We start from the raw sequence: 26,021 nt of genomic DNA, 5'->3' as shown, positions 1-26,021 counted from the left end.
AGAAAAGATCCTGAACTAATAAGATGACAGAACCAAATCTTTCGTTTGGCATTTTTTACATTATAAAAATTCAAACAAAAAAGTCATAATTTCGTAAAACTACAGACACATAAAACTGTCATTTAGGTGGGTTATTTATCTTCATTTATAAATAAAACTAAGTACTCTTTAAAGAAGAACATATTGGCAATATATACAGAAAAAAAATCTAAATTTAATGAATATTTTTTTCCAAAAAATAATCTTGAAACACACTACAAAACCGTGCAACGAGCAATAGTAAATTGAACTAGGAAATCAGTACCGGCCGAGGCCTCTCCGAGAACGGACGTAACGCTTGTTAGCTTAGCAATTGTTATCGGATTATTTACGATTTACCTGAAATTGTAGTGTGACTATCACTTCTCAATACTAGGTATTTTTAATACTCGCTATTTTTTCTTAAAGATAGATAAAAACTTTTTGTATGTTTTTAAATTGTGTATATGATGCTGTAAGGAATTGCATTCCTAAATCCTGGTGATCCCTCGGGATTTTTAAAGGATCATCCGTTTAGATGTTTTTACGTGGTACAGAAATGCGTTGCATCCCGGGGACGTGCTATTACGGATAGGCTACTTTTGTCCTGGAAAATCAAAAGTTCCCACGGGATTTTTAGAAACCTAAATCCATGCGGGTGAAGCTGCGGGCATCAGCTAGTTAATAAATAAGTATTGCCTCGAGCAAATAGCTGCATTGGTATCTATTGTTCCCTTTCATTGAAAGGGAACAATTTAACAGTAAAACGCGATTTTGGTAGAGAATAGATTAATGCCTATCAGAGCAGTGGCATTGATCTATATTTTTAATAATTTCTAAAAATTAAATTTTTAACTGTTTAAATTTTACATGGGTTTCACATTTATTTCAAAAGCTTTTATAAATTTGTAAAACTCAATACTCAAGGTTTCATTATACTGTTTGTGATAAGGAAAACCATGTTTTTTAAATAAACAGAAAGTTGAATTTTGTATAATTAGTTATTGACTAGAATTATAACTTTTCAGAATTAAATATTCTTAAAGGCTTATAGTTTTACAGTTATTACCGGCTGAAAATGCTATATGCCAATACCCTTGCTATTTGTCCTAGCCGCTAAATAAAATTTTGATGATTCATCGTCCTTTTATGGCATTAGCGCGGTTTCTTGTATTCCATTATGATTTCTTTTTTTGCATTTGCATAATAGCATTAGTTCATTGTCTTTTACAGCATTAGTACGGTATTTTGTATTTAGATTTTGGTTGTATACATTGTACACTCTAGCATAACACCTGAAATAATAGGATAATTACTATCATTTGCACGTGGTCATCCCTCGTGGATCTTTATGATGGTTTTATTTTTGAATAAAACAATTCTTTATCCAACTAAGGGAGGACTGAGTTTTCGGCAGCTATGTATAGTACGTGACAGGTCGAGATGGCAATCGAGATATGAGGCGGGGGACGTTCTGCACACCCGCACGTCACCCGCGCTATCCCGCACCGGATTAGCCCAGGGATTGTGTGGGTGTGCGGGGCGTCCCTACCTTTATTGCCATCACAACCTGTCACGTGTTGTGTTGCGTGTTTGTTTGTTTATCGACTCATCAATTCACTTATTACTGCCAAACTGCACATTAAATTTTGATAAATGAGATCTCTCTTTGGCTTAGCTTTACCATTCCGTATGTTAGAGGCTAAATTGTCATATGTCATAAAATTTTCTGATATGTCATAAAAGAACTTATCATAATCAAAACGAATGTAAGAGATATAACCTACAAAACCCAAAAAGTATATCGAAATTGGTATTACCTACACAAGACATGAAAAAGAAATGTATATCAAGAAAAAACTTAAACTTGAATGAAACGTAAACTTGAATAGATGGATCGAGTTCGATATCAAATCATAGCAGTTACTATAAAAATTTCGAATACATGTATATAATGATTTATACATATTCAAATATAAATCAATCATCTGCGGTGAAGTCTTTAAAAGTAGTTGGTGGGTTTTTGTACTTTCAGTTTTGAACTTTATCTTATTTTGTTTTTGTATCCCTAGCTGACTCGCGTAGCAGTGCACTTATTTTTGATGAATAAATACCTACTCAAGTGTAACATCTGCATTTTTGTACCTGTTAATCCCTTTCATTGTACTGTCCATTGTTTTGCGCTTACGGTAAGTACGATTTAGTACTAACAATAAAATTTGAAAAGATTGTAAAGGACCATAAATAAGAAAAATTGCTCAATGTCTTTATGAGTATTAGTAGCATTGCATTATATTTTCGATAATATTGCAAATTAAATATTTAAGACTTTTTAAATTTTAGACGGATTTCACATTTATTTTACCAGCCTTTATAAATATATATGTGAAAATTAATATAGTAGGTGTAATTATTTATACTGTGCATGATAAGGGAACCATATTTTCGTAAATATGTATAAGGAAAGTTGAATTTTGTATAATTTCTTGACTCTCTTATACTTACACAAGTATATAAAAGATTAGTATTAAGTACTGACTACAATTATAAGTTTTATTCACTCGTACTTAATCTATAAAGACAATACACTGTTTTAAAAAACATCACTGTTTTAAAAAAAACGACAAACTAACACCACATACTTAAAAATATTGAAAAAATAATCCGTTTGAAAATCGTCTAGGATCAAAACGGTTTGTTATAAACTAAACTGAACTCGGTACGTCCGTTCACGGAAACAAACAAAGAACCTCGGGTAAATACCTAAACTTGCCAAGCAGGCTCATGCGTTAACGCTCTTAACGTACTTGAAAGATAAGGACCGTTCGTGCCTTTTCGTACGTATTCGCACGACTAAATTTCGTATGAAAACGCGTGCAAAGTGAGCGCGGTCTTATACTTGCAGAAATTGATACTGACGTGACATTGGCGCCGATTCTGTAGTCTTTCTCTAAGCTAAATTTAGAGTATCTGCATCCTCTTCTTTTTAATATAGCTAAAAAAGGACGGAACATGAATTTTACATTTAAAGACTCTAAATAGTGCCCGCTACTGTAAACAATAGGCTCGCCACTGGCAGCTAAAGTCACGAGGTTTGACAGCTCTAAATTAAATTTAAAACTGTCAAACTGTGTCTGTCCTTTTCATATTACATTAATAAGAGGATACGAATACTCTAAAATTTAGTTGCCAACTGAATCAGTACCAATGACTGCGATTTCTGCGACTTTTATTGCTGGTGGACACTTAGCATTATATGTCGAAGTAACAAAATAGGTACTAAAATCAATAAAATTGGCCTTATATACCCACCAGGTAAGTATAAACAACTATAAACCTGAACTTGTTCCTTACACCCACGACTTTTGATTATCGTACGCGAAGATATGGCTTTTATCTGTTGTGTACAAATATGAATCTTATTCTTTTGATGAATTGAATTCAAAATCGAATGGTAAATCGAAGTCGCTAGATTCGGTTCAGTGAACTCTATAACACCATGGTTTATGCAGATTCCTTGCGAGGTTTTATCAGCAATACCTATATTTTGTATATTTTATTTATATGTAGATATGGAAATTATCTGTGGGACGCGGACGTGGATATGTGAATATCAGATACAGCCTATTTATTTATATCTGTAAAGAAAGAGGAGAGGACATTTTAAATATACAGCATAGGTACCTACAGTAAGATGCGATTTTATTGGTTGGATCTCCATCCCTCGTGATGAACTAAAATTGTTACGAACTGATATCCTTTGAATTGAAAGCGAAGACCTGGAAGACCATTATAAAGATGGCAACACGACTCCACGGCCATTTAACGGCCAATAACGCGATGTCCAACGGCGTTTCCCGTTAAACGTAGATACTAGATAATGTAGCCATGATCAACGTACAACGGCATTCACAATGCCGTTTTGTGGTCGATTTTAACTCCAATCCAATTGGCATTAGACGTTAACCGTTCAAGTGTTCAGTTTAGCGCGTTGATTATCGCGATAATTATGGCGTTGCTGGGCATTGACGTTAACCTTAATGTAGCCGCACCATTAGACTTCTTGGAGTAGGTAGGGATGCTGGCCAGAGATAGGTGTTAATGGAAAAAAATAAGCACTGGCGGCCGGTACAGCAATCAAATAAACAAAATTACTATTCTAATAAATTGTGCAGCTTTGTCCATCTAGGTAACAGAAAAAATATTCCTAAATAGGTATAATCTTTTGTATATCAATTATTTGAAAAGAGCTACCGCCAAATTTCTTGCTGGTGCTTCTCGGTAGGAAAGGCATTCCGAACCAGTGGTAGATGCATTTGACTATTTAAAAGTAGGTAAGTACGTGAAAAAATTAATAGAATAAAAATAATCATGATGTGATAAAAATATTCTCGCTGGATTGCGTGGCCAAAATTACTGTAACTGCCAGCGATTTCGGCGAATTTTGCAGAGGTAGAGGGGTCCAAAACAGGTCACAGTCTGTCAGGCGCACTAATTACGGTCTGCCTAACCAAGGTCATTGAAAGGAAGTTTCACAAGAGAGGTCACGCACTGCATCCGATCCGAATCCGTGAAAATACGATCCGAAAAAGTCATAGAACTATTTGTATGGGAGTTTACGCACTAGATTTAACTTCCGTTATCCAATTTCTCCCCGTTATCCGTGAAGGCCTCCAATTATTCGGAAGAAAAGAACGGACGTAAATATGCGAACGATGTCCCCTGAAACTTGGATTTGGATCAGAAATCGGATTAGTGCTTACTGCTTAATTAACATCCGAATTTTAATTAATCACTTGTTCGATTATTTTGATAATTCCAAACCCTGGGTATAAAGGTGACACATGAAACTGCAAACTGATTAAACCTATAATATTATGTACCTAATAATTTTATTGTACTTTATATACTTACAAGCAGATTAGTAAATAATAGGTACTTGTTTGATTTCACCGTTGCAAAATGTGGCAGTGTATTCATACACATGTCAACTTTCACGTCGAACGAAATGCCTGACAGAACAATAAATGATAAATAACGGAGGTTGGGCAGGCTATATCGAGGCCGCTTATCTGTTCATACCTTTATGTGCATAAGTTCTAAAACTAGCTTTTGTCTGAGACCACAGAGGTTTTAAATTAGTACGGTTATTATTATCTCATTGTGTGCTCAAGAATTTTATGAAATTGATTACTCTATGTTATCAAATCAGGAATAAACATGAAATCTGTGAATAATTGGTAATTGACATAGCCCAACGGGTTGCGAAGCTAAAATAACAATTGGGTGGGGTAGGTTCATAGGCAGTTTGGAAAACGGGTCCCAAAATGCTGTAATAGCGATTTGTCCTAAGTCGCAACTCGCAGGGAGGTCTGGATTCAGGTGGTGCAAGACTTTGGCCTGTTGATGTCCCTATTAAGTGGACAGATCACATCAAATGACGTGTCGTAGATAGCCTCAGGTTCCAGGTGGTGCAAAACCGTAACCTGTGAGAGTCCCTACTAAGGTAGACGAATCACAACAAAGAAGTTTCAGGAAGCCTCAGGACCCAGGCGGCGCGGCGGCGCAAGATATTACCTTTGGAAGTACATACCTGTTATATCAAATAGTGGTCGTATATCAGTTGACTAGACGACGACTAATTTAGTACCTAAACAATTATCACACATCGATAAGGCTAGCAACTCAATTAACTTTATCTATGCCCCTGGCATTTAAATCAACGTATTTAATAAACAACTTGTCACGTCAGTTGACCTGTGTGCGTTTCTCTCTCTCATCAATAAATAAAACATAAAAAAAAATAGGTAGGTACGGGCTACGCGCTGAATCGGTTCCCAATTGCTCTTTTTTAACCAACTACGGCAAAGGCTTGGCTAATAAGGCTTAGGTTATTATTTTAGCAGTCTGTGTGTGTATGTATGTATGTAGATTGTAGGTTTATATTTATGTGTGACCTGAACACCTGAACACGGGCCTTCTGTCAGAAGAGAAGGGTTTCTAAGGCTATAATCCGCCACGCTCTGGTTTAGTGGAAATGAGCAAACTTCACACACCTTTGAGAACATGAGGGAAAACTTTTGGGCATGCAGTTTTTCTTCGTCGTTAAAGCAAGTTATATTTAGAGGTTCCCACGAATAGGAACAAAGATAAGTAGGTTTCTGGTATAATTAAATTATGATAATCAACGGAATGCACTTATACACATGATAGCTACCAGATCCATTATGATAGCAGTTATCATGTTACGTATTAGCATTTGATAATAAGCTTTAGCGTTTGATAATAATATTAGCATTTTCTACTCAGGTTAACTCATTAGCAGTTTTCAGTACGATTTTGTAATAATAAGCGTGACTGTTTGATGTTATATTTATTGTAAAGGTGAACGCACATTTGTTTGTGAAACAATCTTCAGTGATCACAGAACAAGTACTTACGAACTATTTGTTTTACACACACTGTAGGTACGCACTGTAGGCCATGTAGGCATGAACAAAACTCTGAGTATGAGGCAAATTGCGTTGCATGACTTAGTGGAAACAGTTAAATATATTAATGCTTATCCAGATTCCAGTTTTTGTGAACACTAATCATTTTAATACCTATATTGTACCTAGTTTGTGGGTGTGATTTTGAATTAAGCAGAACAAACTAACTCTAGATTTACTTAGCTACCTAGGTACTACCAGTGAAAACTTACTAAAAAGCGAGCTAGAAATACAGGGTAACCTTTATTAGTAAATGTAAGCCGGAATAATGATTATAAAGCACACAAGTCAAGAAGGTTATTGAGGCAGTGGGGTAATAAAAAAAGGTAACAAAGCAGAGCTCGAGGATCGTCAAAGTGCTGAGCTTTGAAAGCGTCCAGTCGTTGTCTGGGCGACGTCTAGTGCTCAAGTCACATGTGGGCTCCGCAATGCGCATGCTTACAACCTTCACTTAAGTTTTAATATCAGTATCGAGCGTTCCTCCGCGTGAGGAGGTCATGTCGCTATGTCGGACGGCCGCGACTCCCCGTCGCAGAGCGGTCTACGCGATCGCGTCAGCTTCTTCGAAAGAGTCTGGTCAAGACGCAACAAGAGCGATTCAGTTGACGCCACGAGTTCCACGGATGTCGGGGATATAGAGAGGAAGATAGAGTCGCACAAACGCCGGCCGGAGTCCCCCAAAATTGACGTCAAGTTAAAACATACGAGGGAGACCCTATCGCCGTCGAAGAGCTACGAGACATCCTTCCCAAATTTGAAGTTACGCCATGTGGAAGCCGAAGAATCGGAAAAGGTGGAACGCCAAGTCGATGAGGGCGACTTGGCTTCCGGCATCCGATTCGTCAAGTTCGAACGCGTAACCAAGAGATCTCTGGATCATGGAAGGACTTTGGAAGGCGAAGATCGCCCTGACTCGCCCCAGCACGATTGGTACTCCGAGTACAAACATCACACTTTGCATACATCGCCTCGTAAGGATTATGTACGCAGCAGATCTGAATATGACTCCCATATTGCGGAAAGACGAGGTAAATAATATTTTTTAACATCACCTTCGGCGTACAGCTTGCTGAGAGTATTTCTGATTTTCTGATCAAGAAAAACAGGAATCTTAACTATTCAAGAAGTTAATACTTTTTGAATAGTTAATCATTTTAATAGTTCTTGTCCATAGTAAGTATATTATCGTCAAACTACTGAAGATCCTAAGCTGTAACCTTTCATACCAAGACAAATCTTGGAGACCAAAATTTAGGAACGATTTCAATATGTAGGGCAGAATAGTATTAGAATAAAACCCGATTATTTGAATTTGTCGCTGTCCGGATTTGGATAGTCAAAATTGCAACAGAAACAAAATCACATCAAATCCGAATCGTGAAAAGTGGCCTGCTCACTTTCAGTGGCATTTTCGTAAGATACAACAAAACATTTTCACAGCATTTTCCCTAGAGACATTTTTTTGAATGATTATTTATTTGTTGCACAATGATTATTTTCCATTATAACTTCGATTTAGGGGAAAAATACTTTAGAACCCATGACAGAACCTTTACTTACTGGGTGATGTCATCGATTCTTCCGTTTTAACCTTCTTGTGGTTTCAGTTTATACCTATTTTCAAAATAAATGAGCCTGATTTATAACCTAAGTTTAAAATTAAACTATCAGTGTAAAATACTCAGCATAAATGTGAATGTTATTTTTAATAAGTAAATGTCAAAATAATTTTTAAAATAGGTGCATTTACATCAATTATTTCGTTGGTTATTTTATCCAAAAATAATTTATATCTATTACTATTTCAATTGGCAGGAAATGGCCAACGCCTTGAAAGTTTGATTTAAGGATTCTCTATTCCCTGTCTATGTGACAAAGAAAGTTTTACCAAAACTTTTAATAGATATTTACCTATATTTTGTTATTTCAAAACATGTCTATTCGTCATCTATTCGTTACCCATATACCTCTTTAAGTTTAGGATTGATAATAGAGTAGGTTTTACTGTGAATTATATTAGCGTTTATAAGGTTTTAAATTACTGAGAAATTGAGATATTACACCTAATATCAATTCAAATATCAATTTACAAGCCAACAATCGACACTAACTTGGACACTTCGCTTGAATGCAATTGTATACAACGAAACGGCATAGAATAAATTTATACAGAAAGCCAACGATTCCTATATTATTGTGACCTTGATTTAGCTGTTTTGCATAGTTATCGTTCAACCTTGTTTTTGATGGTACTTGTATATTTTTGAGGTTCTATAGTTCAAAAGAGAAGGATAGAAAACTGCATTGTTACTAAACGATGATTTAAGCTGTTATTAAAGAGTCAGATGGACAGGATGAAACTAAAGAACAATCAAACTCAAAATATAATCATCAAATTAAAGAAGTGTTAGCAAATATGTCAGGAAACGGTGAAAGGACAAAACATATAAACACTTTTGAAAAAAAATAAAATTTAGGGAGCCTAAAATTACTCCATGTTTTTGAGAACTTAAAATATTGCAATTATTTAAAATACTTCTGATCAGCAGGTCAGATGATGCCCAAGACTTATGTGATATGCGAGGATTTACTTAGATATTTTAAAACTCTTGCACTGTTTGATTTTCCAGGACTAAATGTAGCTAGGTACGTCCTTCTCCGGAATGCAAGCTATTTCTGTACAAAATATGTGTTAAAATCGGTTCAACTGATGGACCGTGACATGGTAGGTAACAAATAGAGAGAAAAATATACCGACAAACTTTCGCATTTCTAAAGGATCTATATGAATATTCTCTTTCTTGGCGTGTATTCGTGCAAAATCCGGGCTAGTGAAGCGAGTGTGGATAACAAATGCTGATAACTCCTTATCTGAATAGGCAATAAATGCAAAATTCTTCTGTTAAGTATGTCACACACAATACAGAGGTTTTATCTAATCGGCCGACTAAGTTCGGCCCGCGTGTAATTATAAATATTTATTGTTGCAATCTGGTTGAAAATAGATTGTAAAATGTGTAGGTTAAACTTGTAAAATGGGAAGATTATTAAGATTTTATTTTAAAACTCAGCAAGTGCAGTTTTATTCAACAAATTACTTTTGACGTTAAATAAAAATATATTTTTTTTATTTAAAGTTTTTGTATTTGATTGGTCAATTCTTTTTTTTTATGGGTGTGGCATTAACATCTTAATATAGTTTAAGTGTTAGTCTCACTAATGACATTTTTCAAAACTTAGATTTTCCATCACACAGATTTTTCTAAGAAAAACAAAAAAGGTGACATAACTATCAAAGATTAAATTTTTTGTGAGACAATAGTACTCACTGTTGCGTTTAGTTTGAAGGTCAGCCTCAGCACACACAGTGGCATCACTGATGATTAAAATTTTTGATAGTGACAAACTCATGACAACCTATATAAAATTAGTACATAAAAAGGTGACATATTATCACGAGGTTGAACTCTCTGTGAGATAAGTACTCTATGCGTTTAGTTTGAGGGTCAGCACATACAGTGACGTCGCTTTGATGATTAGTAGGCATGATGTCATCGACACTCATTTTAATTCATGTTTATTACTCCATTCCACACTTGTGTGGAATTAATTCTATATCCCTTTTTCGGAAAAATAAATATGAAATATAATAACTTGTTCTCTTGTTGTTCTCTAAAATTGTTTTTGGAGATAAACGTTTTTAAATTGCTAATTTATTAGGCTATTATGGATTTAGGCGAACTCTGACTGTAATGGGTATGTACTATATCGTAATTTGAAAATAAATCGTATCAAACGAATCTGTCGAACGGCTCTACCGAATTGGCTAAATTTTCATCCAAAATCGTTCAATCGGTTTTAAATAAAATATACTTACAATTTATATTTTAAAACACGAATACTGAGAATACGAAGTTGCATTTTGAAGAACAGTTTTATTGGTTGTTACTCGTTATGACATAACTGATTTTGATAAATATGCTACCCAGATTAGCTATTATTTCCTAAAATAAAAATTATTATCTGCTAAGCAGTGCAAGAGCTAGGTATAAAATTCCTAGATGATAAAACTGTATGGTTTTTTTTTCCTTTCCTCTATCTATTTCCTTTAGTCTGTGCCTATTAAGTTATTCCGAGGTTTAATGCAAGCACGTATTTTCTCAATGCGCTATACCTACGATGACTATAAATCATTAAGGCAGCTAGGTCAAGGTTCAGAGTGTTGGAGGTTTGAGTTAACCCCTCTTAGGTCCTACCCAGTTCTAAAAAGTTTTCTATACTATAATATTATAAAGAGGAAACCTTTGTATTTTTGTATGTTTGTATTGAATAGGCTCAAAAACTACTGGACCGATTTCAAAATTTCTTTTACCATTACTTAGAGGGATTCTTCCGAATCCGTATAGGCTATATTTTATCGCGGAAAATAGAAAAAATAAATGTCCACCCGTGCGAAGCCGGGGCGGGTCGCTAGTACTTTATAATAGTTTAGGTCTTAGAATAACCAAGTTTAGGTGATATAATTAACTTAAGTAGTTAATCTTTCATTCAAAAGGCGTCCAATTTGGTCATTTTGTCATTCGTTATTGCAAGTGTGTCTTTTGCAACGTTTCAACGAATTGTGACCGCAAACAAACGCGAATGCCTTGAATGTCGATGACCATATTATGACATGTGATGATGATGATTTAGAGAAGACAATGTTTCCGTATTCATGTACTTGCGTAAGCGGTGATAACACTTTTTTTTCAAAGATTGTTAGCCATGCCAATCATGACTAATATTCCCCTTTACCCTCCAACTAAGCGTAAAGTGCTAGGAGTGGTACGACAGTAGTGCAACGGTTAGGACTTGGGTTTGAACCGCCGATCTTTCGGAATTCAGTCCGCTCCATTAATTAACTGTTGCGCTATTGAGGCTCTGTGGCACCACTAGTCATAGTGGTTAAGATGGCTGGCCTTCTATTCGGAGATACCGAACTCCGAATAGAATCCGAATAGGTTCGATCCCCTGTGACTTTCGGAATTATGTGCGTTATAACTTGTAAGTTATAAGCAATTAAATATCACTTGCTTTAACGGTGAAGGAAAACATCGTCAGGAAACATAGGTACATTGCATCACTACGAAAATTGTAACAAGCTACCCGTGCAAAGCCGGGGCGGGTCGCTAGTCATTAACCCCCAAACCAAAAAGAGGGGTGTTATAAGTTTGACCCGTGTATCTGTGTATCTATCTGTGGCATCGTAGCTCCTAAACTAATGAACCGATTTTAATTTAGTTATTTTTGTTTGAAAGGTGGCTTGATTGAGAGTGTTCTTAGCTATAATGCAAGAAAATCGGTTCAGCCGTTTGAAAGTTATCAGCTCTTTTCTAGTTACTGTAATCTTCACTTGTCGGGGGTGTTATAAATTTTTAATTTACACTTGTTTATAAATGTGCAATCAATATGAATGATTAATGTCTGACATGTCAGTGCTCTGTGGCGACACAGTAATTGCAGTGATGTCATCAACACTGACGGGTTCATTTGTTCGTGTTTATTTATCTTCACTTTGCTAATTCCTATTGAAAATTCCTTAAATTACGTATTCAAAACTAATAACATCAAAATAATTACTTAACCTGCAGACACAGTCTTGAGTAGTATTGGACCAGTTTTGTTTTTCGTGTTTAAAATCAAAACAGATTTTGTCATTGAAGGCTAAATTGAAGGCTAGCCTAGCAATTTATTGAGAAACGCTTAGCTTTAAAAGTTTAATTATTTGTACCTATTTAAATATGCAATTTACTATAACTGATAGGCAAATAAAATAATGAACCGAACAACTAATTCCAAAAGGTTGCTATTAGCTGTCTACATGTAAAATACATTCCATGAGGATAGGCTATAATTTCCCCCCGACCTTCATACTAAAAATAAACAACATCGATCGTCGATTTCATGGTATCAGTACATTATTCAAATTAATCTCTACGCAAGCGACGAACTGTGACCACCTGCAGAGTAGGTATCTGTATCTACCTACCTATATTGGAGATTCACTCACACGAATCCAGGCAGTTGACCTAACTAAACTCTGATTTTTAATTCGATGACTGACGGAAAAGTCATCATAGGTACGTTAACAGGGCTCTCTCCGTCACTTACCTACTCCATACAATCGTAGTCCCAATTTCATTTGAATATTAAGCAACCAAAGTCCATGAAATTTTGCAGACATATTCTAGAAACTAATATCTGTGCCTGTGGTGTTTTAGATTTTTCTAAAAATATGTAGTTTTAAAATTACAGGGGCTCAAAGATTTGTATGTGAATTTTTAAGACCGCGTAACTTTGAAACCGAATATTTTAACGGAAATCTGGAAAACCACAGGCATAGATATTATTTCCCGGAACGTTTCTACAAAATTCCATTGAGTATGATTGGTTAGTATTCAAATGAGAGACGAACTACGTTTGTATGGAGCGAGTGACGGAGCGAAGAGCGTTATTTATAGGTTATTTAAGTATGAAAATCAGGGAAACTAGTTTACATAAATATAAATAAAATATATTTTATTATAGAAAGAATATACAGGTAAGATACCCCACTTGGTATAGTTATCTCGCTTTGAAAATTGAAAATACTAGGTAAGTAATTATTTTTTCATGTTTTCGGATTTTTTCCTTGCGATACGGAACCCTAAAAACCATACAAAGAACATCCGAATGAAAAGGTGGAACGATGATGCCATCCCTGCTAACTCGATAATCACAGGGGTCAAGAGCGAGACCTCTTGCTGATAAATTTGGGTCGCGAGGGGACACCCACAACAGTCATATCGAGAACATTTTTTGATTACTTCTAAAATGAGTATGATACAGGCATTATACAGTCATTTATATGCAAGTATTGTACTGTTAAGCGGAATTTACATTCCGAAATTAGTGGCTCGAAATTAGTTTCACGACATTAATTTCATTATCAATTGCGGATGTAAACGGCTATTTTCGTAATGCATGCATCACGAAATTAGAGACATCCATTACGAAATTAGATGTTTACAGTGTAATTGATAGTGAAAAATAATGTTGTGAAACTAATTTTGTACCACTAATTTCGTGATGTAAGTTTCGTGATGCTTTACGTAGTAAGTAGTGTTATAAATACGTTGAATAGTTTATGAACTTGAAGTGGTAATCCTTTGGCATTAACAAGTAATACTATGATTAGTAGTGTAAATAATGAAGTACACGGTTTTGGTCTAACTCACTCTCCAGTTTCTCAACTATGATTCATTCAGTGCTATGAAAATATTGTAAGTTTTTGAACTGAAAACATTGAAACAAACCCCCAATAAAAAAAAAAGATTCCGACGTATTGAGAACCTCCTCCTGTTTTTGAAGTCGGTTAAAAAGAACAAGAAAAGGGGACAAAACATTTATCTGACCAAAACAACCACGCTTTATCTTAGGTTGCATCACCAATTTCCATAGCAATCAAATACTAGACTTTGTATTAGGTGTCATAAAAATATCATTTTTCCGAACGTGTTAAGATGCACGTAGACACTTAGCATAAGAACCTATTTCATCTTATGAATAAACATCTAAAAGCCATCGCTACTCATTTGTAGATCACGTTTTTTTAATCCCAAGTTATGAAGTATTCAGAGTAATTACTTACCTATGTAGTTCTTATTTTTTAAACAATCCAAACAATTTTTCTATAAAAAAAACTACTTAAGTAGGTACTTATGTAAGTTTCGCACGTGCATTGAATCTTTTTTTTTAACTTGTTTGCTTGTATATGAATGCTAATTTTATGTATTTGTAGTACTGAAAGCCAGGGTTTTTATTATATTAAACAATTGTTAAAAAGCGGAAAATGATCAAAGATACTTCAATACTAACAACCATCATGCATCATGTGCTAACAGCCGCATTATTTGTCATGAAAATGCCCATTATTGTGTAAGCTTTGTTTGGTCGCAGTGCCCAAATTGCAATGACCTTGACCTTGGCTTCTCGCATCAGCGCACGAGGCTTGTTAGACCGGTGTCCTGTACGCTACGACACTATAGTAATACCTACAGCCTGTCCCTGTAACATGTGCCATTATTTGTTGAAAATTCAAGTATTTAAATTGCCAAGGCATAGATGGGCCGAGCTGATTCGCGTAGCGTACCTAGGTTTTACGTATGACATCACCTAAACCTGTATGCTAGAATGAAACGGAAAGTGTTTACCAAATTCGGCGCAAAATAAATCCATACTTACCTTGAAGATTAGCATCGCGACGCTAAGACGCTAATACCTACTTTAGAAAAAACCTGTGTACAGTTTTGATAAATATCTTATACGGTACGTACGGTATAGACTATGGAACCCTCCGTGTGAGAGTCCAGCTCGCACTTGACCGGTTTTTAAAGCGCACTTTACAATAATACTTTTTTAAAATATATCTATACTAGCTGATGCTCGCGACTTCGGTCGCGTGGATGTAGGTTTTTTAAAAATCCCGTGGACACTATTTGATACCCTGGATTATATATAATCCAGGGTATATCTATCTCCATTCTAAATTTCAGCCCAATCCATCCAGTAGTTTTTGCGTGAAGGAGTAACAAACATACACACACACACACATACACACAAACTTTCGCCTTTATATTACTAGTGTGATAGTGTGAAAGGGTGATTTGATTACACTATTTTCAATTGCAATAGTAGGTAAGGTAGGCCCTACTAGGTAAGTATTTAATTTAAACATGAAACTTACTTAGCGATCTTATTTTGTTTTTTAAACGCATTCGCAAGGAAAGATAGAGGTTCTTCTTATCAACATAATGTTAAATACTTAGTCTTCATCACGTTGCTTGGTCCGCCGCCGAGGCGGCATAGCGCGACGCTGAGTCAGCAATTATAACAAACAAGTGCTAAGTATGATAAAGTAATACCCTGTGATATTTTATATTCTAATTTCCTTTGTCATGATAAAAGGTAGCTAAAATAAACTGAAATCTAATTTAAAGCCAAATAATAATAATTTAAGTGGAATGATATTATTTACGTAAAGCTTATCATAAGTTTGAAGTTTTACAAAAACATTTCATTTTCGAAAGTAATAATATAAGTACTCCTACACTCTACAGATTGAGATTCACATTCCCTAAGATCGGAACGACATTCAGAAGGAGAAACAGCCAATATACAGAAGTTTGAACCGGCTTGGATATAATTGATAAACAAAACTCCAGCTAATCTACACCGAGGCCAAAATAAACAAGCTAAAATTATATCAATACTAATTTAGCATATATTTAAATTATTCAGGATTCAGGATCAGGTTATCTTACCAGGTATACCTATTTCAAATCTGTGTAATTTGTTCCGGCTAAGCTTTCAGTTGCTCACAAGGTGTTAGATGCTGTAACTTTGTAAGATTAGAAAAGAGCAACTGCAGAGTTTCTTGCCGGCTCTTCTTAGTAGAATCCGAATTCCGAACCGGTGACAGAGTAGTATAATTAAAAATCATCGATGTGCAAAATAAATAAATGAATAAACGACTAAGAACGCTTGACTTTGTTGATTATGTGCAGGATGCGAAATCTTTCAGGAAAAAATTTCTTCAGGGCATTTTTATTACATTCAGTGCCACAAAACCACAGAACGAACGATTGAACGGGTATTTTATACAATGTAGGTTCTATACTTATCTAAAGCTAATTCGTACATTACTATACTAATGTCAGCATGCGCGTGCGACTACATTCGCTTTCGTCCATAAAAGGATCACTTTAATCCTAACCAAGCTGCTATTAAAGACAAAATGAAAAACAGCTTTAACACTACAGGGATAAGATTCGTTTGTGAATGTTAGGTTATTTTTAAATCCTGACCGGGCGAGGCTGGAATCCAAATAAGATATAAAAGGAATGTAAGAGTAGGTATTCTTACTATACTGAACGATGTCGTAAGACGCTTAGGCGTTTTATTGCTTAGGTCTCTTAGTTAAATTTTATATGGCTAAGGCGAAAAGTAATTTCAGTTAACTTAGAATTGAGATCCCTACACCAGCTGAGAAAAGTTCTGATAATGTTCAAACAGCTGAACCGATTTTTAACAAATATCAACCATCATCAAACAATTGTGTCACACTGTGACTCGTTGGGAATTGGGAACGCATCGAATTTTTTTCCCATCGAGTCACACAGTTACTAGATGCAACTTTTTTATCCATTAGAATTCCCAACGAGTCTTACTTTACTAAGGTCGTGACTCGATGGCCTGGGAGAAAAGGATGAGGAAGACTGCCGATCCATGGGCATGAGGTGATTTCTAATACTATTCTGAAGAAAATATAAAAAAGTATACTTACTTTGATGTAAGATTTACACCTCTATTACCTGTTATCCCCCAAAGCCACTTCATAGTTGCTAATCGTTCCTCCCTGTGCTGGGAACAATACGCAGAGAAACTTTCAGTTTTGACGTGACAACGTCTTATAATTCGATAGAGCCGGCTGCACGCACGAAAAAACATGACTCATGCGGCGTTACCTCGCTCTGAGGCGTTCCATGTAAGGCTTGAAGTGCAAGCGAGAGCGCGGAACGAGCGACAAAGAAGCACAATCGGCCTTTGTTGTCACGTTCAACTATCGTCAGTAAACCGACTTTACAGACAACCATTTTTTTTATAAAAAAACCGGGTCAAGTGCGAGTCGGGCCTCGCTCTTTTAGAGTTCCGTACATAATTATGAACATCATATTTTAGGTGTATGAAATATTTCTTACATAAAAATTTCCTTTACTTACCTATTTACCATAGATAGCTATTATAGCTACAATGTATGAAGCTATTAGCTATACATCATTGGCGGATATGTACCTAAGCTTCATGTACATACGTGCTAATTTCTTACGTAAACTAAAGTTAACCGAAGCGAAGCTGAAGTGACATCATGGTTGTTATGAGGCGAACAAGGAACGAGAATAGGTTTTATTGCCTCACTTTTAACGATCATTTCAATAATTAGCATTCAGCATTTCAAAGTGGAATCGTAAATAATAATACTGACTAATATAATGTTTCTTGGGAATTCGCTCAGATCCTCTTATGCGATTAGATGGTTTGATTTATGTTATGTAAGAAAAAAATTCGATGCGTTACTTAGCAAAATTCCGTAAATCCTTCATGAATCAATCAAGGTACAACTTTTTGGCCTTATGGCTGAAATTGCCTATCTCGTCCGCGGAAAATTAAGTAATTATTTCTTTCCTTAGATTTCTAATCGTGGATTAAGGGCGCAAATTCTATTACTATGGTTCCACCGCTAAAATCAAATTAAAAAAAGAGCCTTTGCTGGCCTTCCATCCGTCCGTCTGACTGACTGACTGTAAGTATGTCAAAGGGCTTCCAAAGACGAATCAAATTCATTGTTATTGGAAAATGCTTCTTTGGGTAGAGAATGACAATAAGTACCAAAAGTTACACCTACCTATGCAATGTTAAGAGTGCAGCTTTAGTTAGATGCAAAATCTCTGGCACCATAAGTAACTATTAAAATTTTGTTGTATCTATGGTAATGGAAACTACATTGTAGAGTTTACGACGTAGTACAAGTTTCACAGATATTTAAGTAACCATAAAAACTATACTCACTATCGACACATTATATTATTGTATCGATTTCAAGTATATAATATCTCGTCTATTAATACACGTGACGAAGGTATCGATTTTATTTGTTTTCGACCGTGAGAATGATTCTGTATCGAATCGCAAACATTTAGATAGTAATCTTATTTATAACTTTAATCAGACTTGGCAACATTTAGAACAGGATTTTATCTAGATTTGTAAATTACTCATTAATAATTTTACTTGCTGATGCCCACGACTTCATCCGCGCGATCTTAGATTATTAAAAATCCCTTGATTTTCCTCTCTTTCTTTCCTTTCCTTTTCTTTTCTTTCCTCTTTGATTTTCTGGGCCTATGTCACTCTCCACGTCTTTAAGTATACCCATGCAAAAAATCACGTCAATCCGATGCTCCGTTGTGACATGATTGAAGGACAAACAAACACACTTTCGCATTTATAATATTAGTAGTGATACAACATGTTGTATACAAGATTTTTAGAAACTCTCCCCCCAAGGGGATTAATTATTATGGGGGATAAAGTTTAGGGTGAAAATAATAATAAATGAAAGGCTTTCGAGCAGAAATGAAGAAGGTACCTACTTGTTTTGGGATTTTTGAAAATTGCACCCCCTCACCGCATTTCAAAAATTCACAAGAGCGAAGCCGTGGCGCATCAGCTAGTCTAATATAATAAGCCTGAGGCTAAAATATAAGCACCGGGCCTATTCCAATTAAGGAAACCTCAACTACTACTAACCCAATTATTATTATAAGCTAATTGGCACGTTTTTGAAGGCCACAATAATTAAATAAGTAGATATATAAGTTATTGCCATTAAATTTAAATTAAATAGGTATAATTAAGCACTAGATCTAGATGATGCCCGCGATTTAGCCCGATTAGATTTAGGTTTTCAAAAATACCTTGGGAACTCCGAAGAGTTGGACGTTGGACGGACATAGGCTTTCTTTTTATTAAAAGCAAGTCTATGTCCGTCCAATGTCCGTCCTCAAGGTTTAATTATATCTCTATACCCGTCGATACCTATTAGTTAAACGGATAGATAAACTCGAAAGTGTGTCCTGTCTTGTCTGTCGCTTGAAAAGGTAGCGGACGGACAAGACAGACCCACTTTCGCATTTATAATATAAAATATTAGAATATACCTAGAGTATCCGAACGTCTAAATCATCACCCCAATTCCCAACCTAATACGCAACCAAAGCGGCTACGAAGTGGGAACGTCATTCGCGCAGCGGTTCCCTTCCATGATAATAATGGCGCCTCGCATGACGTCTATGGGATCACAGGTATGGCTGTAGCTTAAAACGGAATAATTCAGTTTTAAGGTACAGCCACACCTGATAGCCTCTAAAAATACATCAATTAAGTCTGAATTGATATATTTTTAGTGGCTATGTAAAGTTGCTACATTGAAGGAATTTTATCGCAAAAAACGACAAGTATAATAATCATAAAACTTAAATGACTCAAGTATATTTAATTTTCCTGAACGTTACTGCAAAAGCCATAAAACATTTTAGCACCGTCTCGAATCACTTGAGAGCTAAATCACTTCAATGTTTTGCGACAACCATAAAACATCACCGTTGAATCTCCTTACTAGGCATGTGGCCTCTAAACTACAGATTCGACAGGTAGAGATGGCAGTCGGGGTAGGGACGCCCCGCACACCCGCACACCCACCACGCTAATCCAGTGAGGAAAAGCGCGGGTGACGTGAGGGTGTGTGGCCACCCCCCTTTTCTTTCTTTCTTCTATCTGCGCTGGTTTCCTTGTCTCATACCCCAATTGTCATGTCGACCTGTCGCGTACTATAGACAGTATACCAACGAGTTTAACTCTAAACAAGTATATTATGTACCTATTATCTATAAAATTATGAACATAATTATTTAGTATAGGGTCATATTTATTTTGTCTGATTCAATTTAGAGATAAATATTTTTATAACAGACCCCAGGTATTTGGTATAGAGTCAACAAAAGGAACGTCAAAATGATAATATACGCTCCCAAGTAGGCTCTAAGTTAGAGTACTTAACTAAACTTATACTCTAAAGCGGAATTTACATTACGATATTAGTGGCTCGACATTAGTTTCACGACATTATTATTTCATTATGAATTGCACGTGTAAACGTCTACTTTCGTAAATCATGCGTTATGAAATTAGGCGTTTACACGTGTAATTGACTATGAAAATGTCGTGAAACTAATGTCGAGCCACTAATTTCATAGCGTAAATTCCGCTTAGCGGTGGATAAAGAGAAAATGTACCTAATGACAAAATGGACCAAAACATCTTTATTGCAAAATCTCGTAACAAAATGAACCAAAGACTGCTGGCATAAATCTGTTTCGTTTTAACTGAAACTTCAGCCCAAGCAAAGTCAAAGTGCGATCTATTATAGGTTTTGAGTCTGTCGATTCGTGGACTATCTCCACTATCTGCATCGGATCAGAAAACATTTTCTACTAAGAAGAAGCTAAAATAACTGAACAAAATAGTTTATTATGCATAATATATCTTCTAGCCAACAGAGCAAATACCAGCGAGTGTAAAAATATGTAACTAGGTAGGTAGGAATAGGTCGTGTGACCACACTAATCAAAACATAACGAATAGACGCCAAGGTCGCCGCGCCGGTCGTCGTAAACACTTGCTCGCTGGAAACTTCACTTTCAATGAATATTACGAAATAGGTATTCGTGACTTCGATACATAAAAAAACCAGTCAAGTGTGAGTTGGACTCGCAGAGGAACGGTTCCGTACCATCGTTGAAATAACACTTATTTTTTTTTTTTTAATTTTCATAGTGGCACTTTAAAATGGACATCCTGTGAAAATTTTAGGTCTCTACTTATGTATTATGTATTATTTACGAGATAAGTACAGCCCGCTGACAGACAGACTGATGGGTGGACTGATGGTCCCGTCCATCCGTTCATCTGTCAGTGTGACGGACGGATCTAAGAGCAGGCTTAGTAATAGAGTCCCGTTGGCACCCTACGAGTACGGAACTCTAAAATTGCAATAGGCAGATAGCAATAGCTAGGTATAGAAACTAAAGGTGTGTCCAAAACTAAATTGGTGTTCTTTAGTTAGGCAGGTTTCAAAGTTAGGAGGAGGCCGAAGTCTTAGGGTGAGATCTATAGAGCGCGCTCTGCCTTTGCTTAGACTTAAGACAGAGTTAAAACGAGATAGAGCTATATCTCTCACATAAATCTGTTTCGTTTTAACTCAATCTTAAGTCAGAGCAAAGTCAAAGTGCGCTTTATAGATTTCAGCCTTAGTTAGACTAAACTAGATTTAGAAAATTCTTTCATTAGTAAAAGATACATTATTTCTGAGTGACATACTACTTACTATATTATATATCTTATAGACTATATTTTATTTTCAAAAAATTAGAGATTCCTAGGAAAATTTTAATAAGTTATATAAACCGGGGCGGGTTGCTAGTTAAGCAGGTATAAACATTTAAGTCCACACGGTCGAAGTCGTTGGTATCGCCTACTACTCAATAATAGGTGACTTCAATGGTCGTTATTGCCGATTATATTTTTGAAAAATTAATATCCTTTCAGGTATTTGTCAATAAAAAAAATACAGGTACTTACCTAGTATTGTTACCGACTTCTTTTATCTCTACGAGTTTACCAATTAGGAACCTCCATTAGAATCGATTACCGATTTATTTATATTTTACATAATAGTATATACATTGTATATATATAGATTGTCATTAAGATAATAACTATTACCATAGTTATACAATCAATCAAATTAATAGCTCAGTTTCGAGGTCATTATTGGCTGTAAAAGGCCTTGAATCATATAATGGAATTTTAACCTAGTATGTTACTTTGAAGCCTAAAATACGTAGGATGATCGAATAATTCATGGATTTAAAAAGTCTTTCATCAGTCCTTCTTTGTCATTCGAAATCTGCGTGGAAAAGACCATCTTAACAGGGCTCTCTCCGTCACTCGTTTCATACAATCGTAGTTCCAATTTCATTTGAATATTAAGCAACCAAAGTCCATGAAATTTTGCAGACATATTCTAGAAACTAATATCTGTGTCTGTGGTGTTTTAGATTTTTCTAAAAATATGTAGTTTTAAAATTACAGGGGCTCAAAGGTTTGTATGAAAATTTTTAAGACCGCGTAACTTTAAAACCGAATATTTTAACAGAAATCTGGAAAACCACAGACATAGATATTAGTTTCTAGAATATGTCTGCAAAATTTCATGGACTTTGGTTGCTTAATATTCAAATGAAATTGGAACTACGATTGTATGAAACGAGTGACGGAGAGAGCCCTCTTAACCGCTATTGAAAAGTCATTCGAAATCCGAACGTGACGAACTATGGTCTATCCGCTCCATAATAATAACAAAGAGATCTTTATGCAAAATCACATATATTTTTTTGACGTGATTCGTCCACTTCTACAGGAAAGAGGCCACTTTACTCATTGTATGGAAACAGTCATTGTCCATGTCTTGACACTTGCAGCTGTACTCGCTACTCGCCTGTCACCACTGTCCTCATAATGGAAACCGGACCTTAAGAAACCTAATACGCGTGCCTTTTATCACATTTGCTTGGCGAAAAGGTAACACTCTTATCCATTAACAATATGAAGTGTAAATAAGGCTATAATAACGTCAGCTAAAAAGGCAGAGACCACAAGACGCAGAGCACAAACATGGCTACTCGATACGTGCCAAGGTTGTCGCGTTAGATCATTTGGCTTGCGGTCAAAATGAGGCTATTGAACATAGGGTTGCCATATGGTATCCAAAAGGGAAACAGATCCTGTAGCATCTAGTCAGTTTCCAACAGCGATTAGTGCAGACCCTGTGTCACTCTCCTGCCTGTTAGGGATCTTCGTGGACTACTCCAGCCAGTTCCAAAATGTGTTAGGGATTCTCTGCTCCCAAATCCACTCGGACGAAGGCACCAGGCATCTTATTGTATTGCAATAAAACGAAGAGCTCGTTCAACACGTCCATTTCATTCTTCTGCCTGTAATGCTTGAGTAAACTTTCCCATAGACAAAAGCTTCAAAGCTAAATTGCTAACTGAAAAGCTTTGACTTTTGGGGTAATTGATTTTTGTTCCACGAATCAATGGCCCCCAATTGCCCTGAAATGATTAGCGGTTCATTTTACGCTGAACAGATTTAACAAACTTTAAAACCAATTATTTACACGAGATCTTTGACTCATGTTTATCAAGTAACAGTTTTATTATAACCATTATAACACCATTAATTTCAAACTGCGCTGTTAATTTCGAAACGCGAAGTAAAATCCAAAGGCATTAGATTTTTTAAACAATAAAATAAAAATAAAATATTTTCAATCAATTAAACTTTAACAGGGCTCTCTCCGTCACTCGTTTCATACAATCGTAGTTCCAATTTCATTTGAATATTAAGCAACCAAAGTCCATGAAATTTTGCAGACATATTCTAGAAACTAATATCTGTGTCTGTGGTGTTTTAGATTTTTCTAAAAATATGTAGTTTTAAAATTACAGGGGCTCAAAGATTTGTATGAAAATTAAGACCGCGTAACTTTGAAACCGAATATTTTAACAGAAATCTGGAAAACCACAGACATAGATATTAGTTTCTAGAACATGTCTGCAAAATTTCATGGACTTTGGTTGCTTAATATTCAAATGAAATTGGAACTACGATTGTATGAAACGAGTGACGGAGAGAGCCCTCTTAACAAGTAGACCGTACTTGAGCGATAAAGTGATCATATTTCACGCTGTTCTTTGTACTAGGTATCTACCGGTATAATTTACGTGTGTAAGTGTTGGTTGGTTGGACAAAGGAATTCTGGCTGGTATTCTTATCACCTTAGCTTCTATCACTGACTTCTAAGCTAATTAAATTACACTTGAGGAGCTAGTGAACAAAACGGCATGATTTTTTTTAAGCTATGAGTAATATAATATAGGCATAAGCTCGCGCTGACTTCAATTGCATCAAACAGAATGCAGCCTTAGGTGGAGAGCGCCAGGCTTGAAGGTGTCTATTCACTCTTCTTTTTAACCCCCGACCCATAAAAGGGAGGTGTTATAAGTTTGACGCGTGTATCGGTGAATCTGTCTGTGGCATCGTAGCTCCTAAACTAATGAACCGATTTTAATTTAGTTTAATTTGTTTGAAAGGTGGCTTGATCGAGAGTGTTCTTAGCTATAATCCAAGAAAATCGGTTCAGCCGTTTGAAAGTTATCAGCTCTTTTCTAGTTACTGTAACCTTCACTTGTTGGGGGTGTTATAAATTTTTAATTTACACTTGTGTCAGCTAGTTCCATGCAGTGCTTTGACGGCGAAGGAAAATAACGTGGTCTTATTCATGCCTGAAAGCTCTCCATAACATTCTTACTTCTTAAAAGACTTTGAAGTCTGCCAATCCGCATTCGCCCCATCGTGGTGAACTATGGTCCTAAGCCCTTCTCATTCCGTGTTTTTTACAGGGCTCGTAATTTTTTTTTTTCTCATTTAAAGATCTGGGTCACTAGTATGACCATGTGGCTCTGGTAGAGGGCTGGTGACGGATTAACAATAATTACTATGATTATAATACTAGGCTTGTAGACTGAGCGAATCTTAACATTTCTACGCCAGCGATGTTTTGCAAAATGTTTGTTCATAAAATGTGTATGCAAAGTAAATAAGCTCTCGGCTTATTAATTATTATTTACGAAAAAACTGGTTTGGCAAGTTCACTCCAAGGTTAATATGCGGTAACCGATATTCAACTTTAAAAGGGAAGTTCGCTAATCAATTATTATCTAATGTTGAATGATTTCTTTGACCTACAAATTTTTTTTTTTTAATCCAGATACAAGTTACCCCATGACTGCAATCTTACCTGGGGGTACCTAAGTAATGAAGCAGTCTAAGACGAAAGCGGGCTAACCTGGATGGGGTATGGTAGTTATCACTAAACCCATTTTGGATTTCTGTGAAACCCTATACTCCTTTGGTTTCTACAGGGCATCGTACTGGTACGCTAAATCGCTTGGCAGCACGATTTTGCCGGTAGAGTGGTAACTAGACATTTCGAAGCCTCCCAACAGAAATCGAACCCGGGACCTCCCACTATAGACCACAGCATCAGGGAGGCCGTCGAAATATTATATTTCGGTAGATCCTTTTTTACCCGACTGCGACAAAGCCAAAAGGAAGGGTTATGATTTTAGCAGTCTATGTATGTATGTATGTGTGTATGTATGTGTGTGTGTATGTTTGTATCCAGATTTTGTGTGTTCCACCGTAGCGCCTAAACTACTGGGCCGATTTTGATGTATGAGGTGTCAATCGATTCGTCTTAAAAGTCCGGGTGACATAGGCTACATTTTATACGAAAAAAATGGACCTAACGGATGTAACATGAAAAAAAGTGGGAGCAAATTTTTTTTTTGCTATTGTATCGAGTGGGGTGTCAAGTGAAAGAGGAGAAAATTCTGAGTTCATAAATATAAATGTACTACAACATCAAAATATACCAAGCGACAGAAAAACAATTTTATTATAATATTTCAGCGTTTACTAAGACGATCGCAGTCGGGTTTTAGTTTTCAACTTTATCTTGTTTTAACTAAAGTTTCCTGACTCAGGGTTTCTGTAGAGTAGGTACTAGGCCTACTCAGTCGATATTATCGACAGCTGATGTTATAGTTCCATAGAAGTGGTTTACCATTAAATACAGCTATAGCTAGGTACAGCTGATATGGATCAGATTGATTATAAAATTGTGCGTGACACGAGATGCCGGGAATTCCGGGACATCGTCGTCCCTGCCTCATTTAGTTCCCCCTCGCC

The 26,021-nt window shown here is 36.0% G+C and overlaps 1 protein-coding gene across 9 annotated transcripts in view; it reads left to right on the top strand.

Annotated features, from left to right (window-relative positions):
- The window catches only part of LOC123869376 (nesprin-1), a 186,773-nt gene that overhangs the window by 32,086 nt on the left and 128,666 nt on the right, over positions 1 to 26,021 (top strand). For 7 of the 9 annotated variants that reach the window (XM_045912261.1, XM_045912262.1, XM_045912263.1 and 4 more), the window contains exon 1: positions 7,000 to 7,537. The exons of 1 other annotated variant lie outside the window; for it this stretch is intronic. In XM_045912261.1, the coding sequence (XP_045768217.1) occupies positions 7,015 to 7,537 (523 nt within the window). In that variant the 5' untranslated portion in view covers positions 7,000 to 7,014. Of the gene's footprint in view, positions 1 to 6,995; positions 7,538 to 26,021 lie in introns of those variants that run through there. One more of the 9 variants, XM_045912265.1, reaches the window with a different exon arrangement.

This window comes from Maniola jurtina, chromosome 11 (assembly GCF_905333055.1).
Source record: "Maniola jurtina chromosome 11, ilManJurt1.1, whole genome shotgun sequence".
Taxonomy (NCBI): domain Eukaryota; kingdom Metazoa; phylum Arthropoda; class Insecta; order Lepidoptera; family Nymphalidae; genus Maniola; species Maniola jurtina.
This window is presented reverse-complemented; position numbering and strand designations above follow the sequence as displayed.